This window comes from Sinocyclocheilus rhinocerous, unplaced genomic scaffold, assembly GCF_001515625.1.
Source record: "Sinocyclocheilus rhinocerous isolate Xijiao unplaced genomic scaffold, SAMN03320098_v1.1 scaffold907, whole genome shotgun sequence".
Lineage (NCBI taxonomy): Eukaryota > Metazoa > Chordata > Actinopteri > Cypriniformes > Cyprinidae > Sinocyclocheilus > Sinocyclocheilus rhinocerous.
In genome coordinates, this window is record NW_015662569.1 from 419,675 (window position 1) to 432,730 (window position 13,056).

A 13,056-nucleotide genomic window follows, 5' to 3' on the forward strand; every position below is an offset into this window, starting at 1 on the left:
CAAAAATTAAGTTTTAATATATTTACAGTAGGAAATTTACAAAATATATTCATGGAACATGATCTTTACTTAATATCCTAATGGTTTTTGGCATAAAAGAAAAATCAATAATTTTGACCCATACAATGTATTTTTGGCTATTGCTACAAATATACCCCAGTGACTTGAGACTGGTTTTGTGCTCCAGGGTCACATTTCTGCAATTAGTTTTCGTGACGCTAGTAAAAAAAAATAACTTCAGCTTTAACTAATGTGCTCAGTAAGATTCTCTTCAAACTGTTGTTTTATCGTGACAGTCGTAGACTCGAAAAGGAAAAGTAGCCATAGAGGAAGATTTCGTAAAAAAAGCTTTTGGTTCACGTATTTGCGTAGAGGATGTTTCAAGCATAAATAATAACTCTTGCTGTGGGTTGACTGAATGTGTGAGCCGTGGAAGAACTGTTGATCTTCATCTTTGTAATATAGTAAAATCATGAGGTAAAAGCATGGTTTTACACACAGCATGAGGATCAGCCTATCCTGAGAGGTCACATGTTAAAAAGGAAGAAATCAAGCGAGAAAACACTGAGAAAACACAAAGGAATACAACTGTGGCAAATGTGTCTAATGGTTAGTAGCAGTCAAGTGAATGGACAGACTGAAGGTCCGGTCACACCAGGCTTTAAGCATGACAGGATATGATGTCATGCTCTGCTCTAGATTCCGTTAAAGCATTCAAATGGAATTCAAACAGATTCAGTTCAGTTCAAACGTTGGGTTCGGATCTGGACTGCATAATCTAATTAGTGATCTCTGCTTTATGATCTTTGCAAGTTCCAACACAATATGCTGCAGCAAGCAGATGCTGACGGTCGCAGGTGTATGAATGGGAGCGAGTCTAGTGTGACCGGCCATGAGAGAGACAGCTGCTAATGAAATGAGAGGAGAGATCTGAGGACAGTCAGTGAAGATCACAGCGTTACCTGACTGCTATTAAGCACTAGAGTTCTTAAGAGGTTCCAGCATTAAGCCGCCAGTTATGATGGAGATGGAAGATCAATGCTTTTCGTAGTAAATTGAGACGTTGAGAAATTTAGTCAGAAATAATTTAGGGCCAGAACAACTGCTGGTGGGTTTTTTACTCAAAACTATTTTTATTGCCTTTTGAAATTCTTTTTTGTTCTATTTACAACAACATCAAAATCTTGGCCTTAATGATACAAAGCAACACTACAGGGTATTTTCTAGCATAAAAGCCATGGAAATTCACGCTGTGGGACTTTTAACCATTACCCTCAGCATTGCAGACTACTGACAAATCACAGGACACATAATATAAAATGCTTTTGCATATAAACATTGAAAAAGTCCTGTCATTCATATATAAAGCCCTAACATATATCCAAAAATATAGGAAATTTTCAAACATGGTGCTATAAAGCTGCTATGATGCATATTTTTCTTTCCTACAAATAGCCCTCTATAATACCATTGCTATCTCTTCCAAAATACAAGTAAAATTTGACAATTCAAATACATTCCTGCTTTATATATTTTTAGATATATATTTTTATATATATTTTAAAAGCCACAAGTAAATACTATTTTCTTTTCGACAACAAAAAATAAAAAGAAGCTTACAGTAAAACATAAAAAATGTATCAAGTGAAGTTTTTTTTTTCTTAAATGCATTTATACTCTGACACGATCACATCCACAGAGTGGCGCTGACGTTATCATCCACTCGGCAGTGGTCAACCGTAAGACTCGACAGATTCGTTTCAGTTTCATGGTCTGAGGTTTGAAGTAGGTTTCACTTTTTCAACATGCCCACTCATGAAGAGCAGAGGAGATGAAGGTTTCTGACGTATTCAGTGCAAAATAAAAGGCTTGTGCCACATAGAATCTCTTTATCAAATGAGGCAAATATTGACAGATGGAAATAATAATAATAATAAAAAAATAAGTAAACAGCTGAAATAAAAAAGTGATTTGTGTGGTCCAGTATAAATGCACAGATTGGTAATCTGGAAGCTCTGTGCAAATGGGTTCTCAAAAGTAGATTTTCTTCAAAACAGTAGTTCCGTTATATAAAAACATAGCACAAAAAGGATATTAAAGACAAAAAATTAAAAGAGAGGAAGCAATCTCAGTATCTGATTTACTTGATATCTGTGGCCATTCTGGCCACAGTGGCTTAAGCAAACATCTGTAACACACACACACATACACACACACACACACACACACACACACGTCTAACCTGCACCAACTGAATTTTTATGCATGCGAACAAGGAAATATTAAGAGTCTGTAGCAATACTGAGATAAAGACTTGCTTTGTCAAATCATTACCCATCTTAAACTCATTAAAGTAATCATTTATGATTATTGTAATCATTTTAAACATGTGGTGGGGTCAAAATTAAAATCAAATTCATAATCTCTTTTTGAAAATAATTTTGGTTTAAGATGCTCTTCTGCTCATTTTTAAATCACACTTGAGAACATTAGGTTTTTACAAAGACTTGTGGAGTTCAATGAGCTTGAGCATTGCTAACAAACCAAATATTAAGACATTATTACATTTATGTTAATTTGTCAAATCAGCTTATATATACTCTATATTCAAATTGTTACTCTGAATACATACATTTTTTTTTATTATTGAATAAAAATAGCATTTTGACTAGTGGTCTCAGACTTTCCCATTCATCAGACAATTCGTTTTTCTCATAAAATTCTATGAGAATATTAAAATGGTCAAATTAATCAGGCTGTACCTGTATAAAAGTTCCAAATATGTATTAAACTTGTTGCTAGTGACACAGATTTAGTGAAGATCATCTTTCCTTTCTTTAAAGTCGAAGTGTGTAATTTCTACACCACTAGTGTCTCTAACAGAATTGCATTTTTATACTGTCCCATTACTAATATATGTCATTGATCAAGTCAATGTTGCTGTGCTCAAACAAACCAGTCAATGTTTTGTAGGAGTCCACATTTTTGGCTCTATACTAGTGTTTACACATTTCAAGGGAATCAACCTACAGATGGCTTACTAATAATTGTGACTGCATATATTTTAACATTGACAAAATCATACACTTCAGCTTTAAAGATCTCCTAATGGCATTTTTCTGTTTTGAAAAGCCTTTAACCTAATGATAGTGAACGTGGATTTTAACGTGCATTATGACTATGATTTGTATTTGTATATCCACATTAGGCTACATGTAGTTATAAACAATCACTTTAACTCATTTGGAAGGGACACATTCATGATGCGATCTCCGTCTATTCAAATGGCTCCAAAATGTTTCAAGAGTCAATATATAAAAACACTATTTAGTGTCTGCATAACTAGAGACAGCTAGAAATGTTGAGCGTAATGGGGTGAATAAAGCCCATGCTCACATGAATAGCTCCATTATTTGTCATCAACATCATGCTGAAATGATAAGGTCATCAGAATAATGGAATGAAGTCAACCACTCCACCTGTGCAGGAAAGACCTTGTGTGTGTGTGTGTGAACCAAAGGGTTTAAAACAAACACACCTTATTAAACAGCACAGTGCACTGAATTCAAGCTGTGGATGGCACGTCTTTTAACATGCTCAAACTGCACATGCTTCACAACAGATCAAGACCAACAGTGAGTTGCTACTGGTAATGAATAGAAGCACATGAACTAAACTAACCTCTGTCTGCGGTCACTACCCTTTGGTAAGGATGGACGCGCATTTCGTGCCTTCGAACTTTAGTTGTCACCGCACCTGCTTGGATTGCAATAACATCACCAGAAAACAGATCAGTCAAACCTCACAGTCTCCATCAGATAAATCAAATCAGACAGCTTTCGTAAAACGCCCGAATGTGTTTGACAAATGCAAATCATTTAAATTATACAAGTTAAGGCACAAATAATACTTTTTCCCCCCCCCCATATGCAAATATCTCATGTGTTTGTACAAAATTCAAACATGGTTTCATTCATCCTCAGTGGATCCGTGGGTTTTTGCGTAGCTTGCACACGGTATGACAGACAGGAGTGCACACTCTCAACGGGAAGCTTTACTAGTCACGTAATCTTGCGCTGGAGCGACAGTGTCTTTAAATATAATACTGATAAAGTCACTCTCTGAGAGAGAACAACATTTAGGCACATCTGCTGGAGTACAAAAAAAAGGAAAATAGAAATGCACACAATTAATTAAGTGATTAGTAAAGCAGGACAGTTTTTTTTCTCCTTCCATTCCACATCGAAGCATAGCAGTCAGAGGCACAGTCCAGGGGAAATACGTGGGAGTATGGAGGCATATGTATGGCATTACAAGTACAGCCTCTGTGGGGTCTGGGAATAGCCAGTGTAAACGAACAGGAGTGTGTCTGACTGACTGCTAGGCCAGATTCATGCTTCTGAACAAACACCACTCAAAAGCAACAAGGCAGCTGTGAAACGAAAGCATGTGAATGTTAACACTCAGATCAGATGAGGGGCTCAGTGAGGATCCTGGGAAACGCATTTAGCCTTTCGTGGGGAAAGCCACACCTAAAGAATAAAGGAAGGGAACGGGGGAAATTAGTGGCAGGACTGGCGGTCCTTGGGGAAACAACACACACCACAGTCAGACGGAGCACGTTTTAGGACAGTTCGTGGCAATGGGACAATCTCACTAAAACGAGATCATAAACTATTTTGTAAACTTTTTCAAAAAATTGGAGTCAGTATGATTTTTTTAAAAGTTTTTGAAAGAAGTTGCCTATGCTCGGTATATTTATTTAATCAAAAATACAAAAAAAAAGTAATATTGTAAAATATTACTTTTAAATATTGTAATTTATTCTTGTGATGATATACTGAATTGTCAGCATCATTACTCCAGTCTTCAGTGTCACATGATCCTTCAGAAATCATTCTGATATGCTAATTTGCTGCTCAAGAAATATTTCTTCTTCTTATTATTAAAGGCAGGGTACGTGATTTTTCAAAAACACTTTAGAAAACTGATTCGGGCCGAATAGCAAAACAAACTTGTAGCCAATCAGCAGTAAGGGGTGTGTCTACTCATGATGTGGAGGAGAGAGCTTTCAGTGCATGGGACGGACATTAGCCGAGCCGAGCGACAGAAAGATAGAGATGGCGGATAAAAAAACAAAAGATGAAAAACGTCTGCGGAACGATAAGGCAAGAAGTAGGACCCGTGTAAATATCGGATCAGCTTTCCAGCGCTGGAGAGAACTCAAGGAGCGGAGGCCTGCGATCGGACGCCGAGGTTGCTTTGTTTCTTCTCAATAGGTGAGTAACACCGTGTCTACAACAGCTAAAGTCTGCCTACACTGGACGCGATCAAACGACCGTTGAAAACCATTTGAAATGTGTGTCAGCACGTCATAAATAGAACCCGGCAGCAGTTTTCTGTCGGGATTTGTTGCGCCGCGCCGCGCCGCTCACGTCCGTAGACACAGTGTAACATTGGTTTTGCTTTGTTTCACAGAACTAATCGATGCCTGGGTTGCATACATATATGTGGGGCGGAGCTATCAAAATAGGGGCAAGACCCTTTTGGGGTAGGGGCGTGTTTGTTTTGGTGATTTCAAATATCAACATTGGCTACCAGAAATCGCTTACTCTGCCTTTAATGTTGAAAACAGTTGCGCTGCTTAATTTGTTCATTTTCAGGATTCTTTGATGGATAGCGAACAGCATTTATTTGAAATAGAAATCTTTTGTAACATTATAAATGTCTTTGCTGTCACTCTTGATCCAATTTAAAGCATCCCATTGCTGAATAAAAATAAACACTTTCTTTAAAAAAAATCTTATTGACCCCAAACTTTAGAATGGTAGTGTATGTCTAGATCATATTTCGAATAAAAAAAAAAAAAGAGAAATATGATATAATATAATAAAATACAGCTTTTTGTATTAAGATATTTTGCAAAGTGACATAAAACAATTAAGCATCATTTCCCATATTGTCATTACATCTGGGTGTTTTAATTTCTTAATTTCTCTTTTTTAATAATTCTCATCATTTTAATTCTAAATGCATTTACTAGAGCTGTAATACTGCAGTGCAATTTTTACATCTGTAGGGCTTCAGTAAATATGACTGAATTCAAATGCTTTATGCACTTCATATCAACACTTTGGGTTGCATGTATAGGAATTGTCATATGGATGTACAGCTAATCAAATCTGTAATAGTTTATAATCTGTTATTAAAGGAAATACCCAATGTAGTAACTCACTTTATTTATTTATTTTTTTCCACACTATTTCATTGTCAAAGGCTATTTTTGCATTTATGCTGCAATTCAACTAATGCATGCGGTTTGAAAAAGGCCTTACAGAGATAAGAGTATATTGGGAAAATGTGCTGCTACAATGTTACAATGCAGAATATCTCAATTTTCTTTATGCCAAACATGTTTCTTGTATTTTCTTTCAATGTTGGGGTAAACTACGACCTGAACATGTTATCAAAAGGCTTTGACAACTCTATAGAACTCTAAGGCAATATTCTCACAGTTTGATTATATATATCGTGACTATGTCATTTTAGATTTTAAGCCAAACTGCCCCACCATAGTGCATTCAACTGCCCTAAAACTGCTCGATGAACAGCCTGGCTTTCAACAGATGCCTCATCTCAAATAGTTTCCCTCCCAATTTAAGCAGCCCCTATTTGAGCCCCACTGTCCCCTCACCATCCTCATGTTGCCCCTCCTGATGCCCCTCACCCTGATGCGGCCCGCTCAGACTGAGGGATGGGGGTCATCCAGAAAAGCTTGTGCAGCAGTTTGGGGCTCAGTGCTTTGTCTCCCTCATCATTGTACACATAAAAAAACTAAAACATCACATTACAGATCAAAACAAAAGTACAAAACCAAAAAATAACAGAAAAACAAAAACCATCATTTAAAGAAACAGACTGAATGAAAGAGGCCGGGGAGTCCAGCCAGTCCGATAAGAGGGAGGTGGGGCAGGGGGCGTGTCTGCGGTGTGAGGGAGGGGCTTGTCGGAGGGGGCGGGGGAGAGAGGGGGCACTTTAAAAGGGAGGCCGACCGGTTGGCTCTCCGCGCTGGACTGTGATGGGAATGTGACAGGTCTGAAAGCCCAGGTAGAGGGGCAGCTCTTCGGCCTTTGAGGATGCTGTATAGGTCACACAAGAGAGAAGACAGGGTGAAAACCTCCTCTCAGCACTCCCACCCCCCCAAAACATCCTATCTCTTATGGGACGTTCACACATACAGCCGTTATATCACTGGAGGTTGCCAGCGGCTCTGCTTTACTACTGTTTTAATGGTTCTGCCTTAATTAACCAAATGAGAAAAAATAATGTGCACGGTTATTATGATTATTATGGTAATCAGCACCAAAAGCCGGTTTTTCAGTGTTTGCAAGAATAGGCATACAATCAGACAACACCAAAGCCTGCCACTTTCTTCTTAGAACTTTCTTAACTTCTAATCTAAAAAAGGTTTTGTGAATCCGGCCCCAGATTGTTCATAAAAAGTCTGGCACACAAAAATTTCAAATGTAGTTAAAATGTAAACGTAATATTATAAACTGGTTAGTTCTTAATTGTTCTGGTGAGGTGTCCATAGCTTTTGAAAAGTTAATCACAAATGCAATTTACTGGCTGTAAAAATAAGGTTTTCTTGCACACTAAAAACATTCTGGAGGAAAAGTTTTTAAATATAAATTTGAGCAGTGCATAATACATCATGAATGTTGATAAATTATGAACGATTATGAATAAATAAATCAAACTTACTTTTTGTAAAGTTTGGACAACTGACTAAATTTATATTCTGACAGACATTTTGATTATTTTTATAAAGTCTTATACTGAAATGCCTGAAAGTAGTTTTGTAAACATACACATTTTTAAAAAAATTTTTAAATTGTATTTAATTGTATTTTGAAAAAAGTAATAAAATAATTATTTTAATTTATTTTTCCTACATAAATTAAACCAGATAGTGAAGGAAAAACAGTCCAGTATCCTTTAGTAATGTTTATCCCGGGAGAAATCTAATAAAGTTAATATCAAATACATTTGAAGTTTTTTTGGGTTTCCATACCTGCATTTATGTTATTTCATAGTTTTGATGACTTACTGTTGTTTTAAAATATGGAAAAATATTAACAAACAAAAAGATGTGTCCAAATGTCCAAACCCTAGTAAAAAGTAATATATTTAAAATAAATTTATTTCATACTAAGTACTAAGTACTTTCATACTAAGTATAGTTCAAATCTATAAACATATTTACTGATATATCGCTAAAGACTTACTGATATAAAACTAATTCAACTTTGTTTGGAGTAATACTTGTGCACAATGCATATTTCTTATTATAAAGCCTAAAATGTGTTTTAATGTCACTATTGATGAGGATTGTATGATCTTTGAATAATATCAGTCTTTAAATGCAAGATATTTAAAGTGTACCTAAAGTATACTTGCAATAGTTCCACTTTAGCACAATCAAATATACTTAAGTATTTCTTTAGTTGGGCTTCAGCACTACTTCCACACAATTAAAGTGCATTAAGTACAAAATTAGTTGTTTCAATTTAGCAGACTTTAAGTATACCAGTTTAGTATACCAAAATTACAATTGCAGGGTATTTTTATTAAGTACATAATTATGTAAATGTATTTGTAGTATACTTAGCATGAAATAAATGTATTTCAAATACATTTTAGTATATTTATTTTTCACTAGGGAATTGATAACATTTATGTCTCCAGTTTGTGCCTTGTATGATGAGATGAACTTTTCTCAACTTTGCTGTATCGCTGGACACGCCCACACTAGTTGCTGTCAATCACGTCACTGGAAATCACCAACTGTCACTATAAATATATGACTTCTAGATGTTGCAAACCACTGTATGTGTGAACATGCTGTAGTGACCTTCCCTCCACCCCAGAAACATCCACCCACAGACAAGGCTGGTATAGTCCTATAAGGACCGTGCTGTGAACCATCCTGCTTGAGACGAGCTCAATAAACATGCTTATTGGACAGTAGCTAAACCCTACTTCATCTGCTCTAATTGGACACGCTGCTCTTGGCATTGGGATGGGCTATTTGTTGCTGCTCAACTTAACACCATGCCTTTGGGAGAAGCTAGTGTTAAACTGGCAGAATGTTGTTGGTTACATGATATTCATAATCGGCTTTTCTCAAGTGCTTTAATGAAGCCATACAGCTTGTGTGGAGTGGAGAGGACAGGGCTTTTGAGAGCGAGCACTCTCATTATTCATATAAAGCCAGTAGAGCACTTAAAAGCCAAATCATTTATGCAAACATTTCTTAAAAGGATTTTTTCTTTTTTTGTGATGAGGGAGTACTTTTTATGACGCTAAATTGATTAAGTGGAAAAGACTTGATATATTGTTGTTTACTCTTTTATATTATTGCCTATTACTGGCTTCTGTGACAGCAGAGGCTGGTGATGCTGGTGGCCCTAATGCCATAGGCTTTTTGTTGGTATAGGAGAGCAGATTTTGTATGTTGGGGGCTATTTAAGAGGAATGGCATAGGGTAGGGGTGGACGGTATGACCCAAATCATTCATTACAGCATGAGACATTTTATAGAATGGTAAAGCAATATATCATAATATACAGTACTAATTAAAATATCTTGTTGATTTTTTCTCTTTTTATATGGCATACAAACAAAAAGACCAGGGGCTGGATTCACATATTATTGGGGATAAAATTTGTCTTAACTGCTATTTCTCCTTATTTTTTAACTTAAGAACATCTTTTCTAAGAATAAGATAAGAATATTTAGCATTTCCAAAAAACATTTCTAAAGAATGTTCTTACCTTTTTTAGACTTTTTTTTTCACCCAGAAATGAAAATTTGCTGAAAATTTACTGACTCTCAGACCATCCAAGATGAGTTTATTTCTTCATCAGAATCAGATTTGGAGAATTGCAGCATTATATCACTTTCTCACCAATGGACCCTCTGCAGTGAATGGGTGCCGTCAGAATGAGAGTCCAAACAGCTGATAAAAACATCACAATAATCCACAAGTAATCCACACCACTCCAGTCCATCAGTTAACATCTTGTGAAGTGAAAAGCTGAGTGTCTGTAAGAAATCCATATTTAAGGTGTTTTAACTTTAACCCATCACTTCTGTCCAAAATACTAGTCCAGAAAAACTGAACTTCCTCCAGTGAAAAATTCCATACCCTTTTGTCCTCTCACATCAAAATATGATTTGCATATTTCTCTCCTGCTTCAGAGGAGATGACGTTTTCACTGGAGAAAGTAATATTATGGATAGAGGACTCTTATTTTAGCTGGAAGAACTGGTTTGAAATTAAAAACATCTTAATGATCAATTTGTTTCTAACAAACACACATAGTTTTTCACTTCACAAGATTTTAATTGATGGACCAGAGTCATGTGGATTACTTGTGGATTATTGTGACAATTTTATCAGCTGTTTGGACTCTCATTCTGACGGCACCCATTCACTGCAGAACATCAATTGGTGAGCAAGTGATGTAATGCTACATTTCTCCAAATCTGTTCCGATGAAGAATCAAACTCATCTACAACTTGGATGGCCTGAGGGTGTGTAAAGTTTCAGCTAATTTTCTTTTTTGGTGAACTATTTTTTAAGAATTTGAAACCCTCAAATGTAAGATGTTTAATGAGAGTGCAAGAAAGAATGAATGCAACTGACCACTCCATCTTAAGACAGGATATTTAGAAAACATGACACCAAGTGCTTAACGGCAGTCAAACCAGGGTTCGGAATCACGATGCCGGCTCAACATCATCATGTCTGTCAGCCATCGGTGATGGACGATGGCATCGTCTATTGGCACAACCCTACTTCTGACCCCAAAGTCTGACCATGCATGAGTTTCGTTGAGATGTTGAGATGAGTTGAGATAAGTTGAGATGTTGATCGGCAACCCTAAACAATCAAACTTGCTTCAAATAGTGCAACTTCAGTTTAAAGTTTTGTATTTTTACCCCATATTTCCTCATAGCACATGTAAGTAAGGTAAATCAGATTTATTTACAAAATGTCACATGGTATAAATCATCATACCGCCCAACCCTAGTGTACAGCCATGTAAAGCATGGGAGTCCACGGCCCATGCCGAAGAGGGATCTGGGGGTTCTGTGTAGTGAGACAAGTGTAGCTATGCTTACCTAAAACCCCGCTGGAGTCGATTGGATACTCCAGAATGGAGGTGGCGGGGGCCAGTGTGTAGGGGTACTCATAGGGCGTCGCGTAAATCAGGCCCGACTCCGGACCGGGCTGCACTAGGGTGGCAGCTGCTGGGTGGGCCGAGCCGTTGGGCATGACAGTCTGGATCTGGCGGATGAGGGGCATGAGGGTGGGCCCTGCGGGCGTGGGCGTGCGCAAGGCGTTGGGAGGCAGGACAGGTGCTGGGCCGGTGATGATCCGTGGCACCTGGGCGCTCGCTGCAAGAGAGAATGCAAGGGCAGCTGCGGTGAGCGGAAAAATGCGAGGGTAGGGGTGGATGACAGGTGGGGTAGGGACAAAAAAGACAAAAACAGTTAGTACCATGCACAGGCAAACACTGGACACAGAGCATGACTATTTAGCTATTGCTATTTAGCTATTCATTAGTAAACAAGGCAGGGGAGGGGCCAGCACGTTCAAACATACAGCTTAGTAACAATATCACACTCCTGCAGTTCTACAGCGCTTCAGTATTATTTACTGAAGCAGCAAAGCGAAGAGGAGGATGTCACAACATCCGATGAATTAAGAAAACATTGTTTTCACAGATAGCAGGGCATGTTCTCTATTTTTTCAGCTCATTAGCTGCTCTTTGGACGTATGTACTAATTCTGTCTCACAAAACTGAGACACTTGTCAGAACATTTATCAGGGTTACTTGAGAGAGGATTACTGAGAGCTGCGGTTACAAAGGCCTCAAACAATACCGTCTCTGTTTGCTTGAGAGGAGGTGGCGGCTTACGTGATTTGATATTGGCGTCTCTGTAGGTGCCGTTAAGAATGGCCAGTTCCATCAGTTGCATCTTCTTCAGACTGTCCTCGCCTTCAGCCTGTCGGTATAAAGAAACACATAAGGACATCAAAACAGATGCACACAAACAAAACACACTACTGCTACTGTTCACACTGCAGCTATTAGCGTTTTTTCTTCAACAAAACCTCTCGTACCTTGTCTCGCACATAGGTTTGGCCTGTGCATTTCAAGCACAGGGTTCCGTTGTACATATTTAATGTGTGTTTTTTCTCTACTTTGGTGGTAATAAACCTCAGTACTCAAGGGGGTGATAGAGTTTCCTTCAAATGTCTGTGCCATTAAAACAGTTATTTTTCTGGTAGCTAGCTACAAACATGTCGACCATTTAAATAACTGTGCTCAGCGAGATTTTCTTCAAACTAATTCAAAGAGAAAACTAATCGTAGAAGACAACAACCTACACTAACGCCTGCTATAAGCACTAAGAATGCATACATGTGTTGCATTATGAATTGCATTCGGACACTTTTTGAAGCTTAAATGTGTGAAATCGAGCTTGCATAATTAGCATATGAATTAACAAACAATGCACAGTTTATGTTTCAGACTGAACTAATTACAAATAGTGAAAATTAACTATTGTACATTGTCTAGTAGTGTGACAGTAGCTTTTTTAGTTATTTACTGTACACTCATCACTCCACAGCATTTCCAGAATTCCCTGCATATTATTTGATGTCATCTGTTTAGCTAACTGATTTTTCAAAACGGTAACTTTTGACAAACTGTACCTTTTAGAGTCGGCATGAAACAAAAAATTGCAAGTCTTTTTTTCCTCTTTTGTGATATTATATATTTGAGTGAAATAGCTTCTGGTTAATTTTGGTCAAAAGTTATTTCGCCTAGACAATGTCTCACTGATTGCTCTGAACAGCAACAAAAATTCTGCCAACACAGTTTTTTACTAAATTTTATTTAAATATGACAGCAGTGAATTTCAAAAAAAAAAAAAAAAAAAAACCCAATTTTCTTAAAAAAAAAGCCAAATAAAACT

General features: G+C 37.3%; 1 protein-coding gene across 4 annotated transcripts in view; it reads right to left on the minus strand.

The window, feature by feature from the left end:
- Nucleotides 1–13,056, minus strand: part of LOC107728072 (protein quaking-like) — an 82,892-nt gene that overhangs the window by 2,842 nt on the left and 66,994 nt on the right. Inside the window, exons 4-7 of one of the 4 annotated variants that reach the window (XM_016538139.1) lie at nt 11,991–12,078; nt 11,191–11,490; nt 6,728–7,139; nt 3,682–3,756 (exon numbers count right to left, since the gene is read on the minus strand). In XM_016538139.1, coding sequence (XP_016393625.1) covers nt 7,036–7,139; nt 11,191–11,490; nt 11,991–12,078 — 492 coding nt within the window. In that variant the 3' untranslated portion in view covers nt 3,682–3,756; nt 6,728–7,035. Of the gene's footprint in view, nt 1–2,252; nt 3,757–6,727; nt 7,140–10,711; nt 10,949–11,190; nt 11,491–11,990; nt 12,079–13,056 lie in introns of those variants that run through there. The other 3 variants (XM_016538138.1, XM_016538137.1, XM_016538136.1) reach the window with 3 other exon arrangements.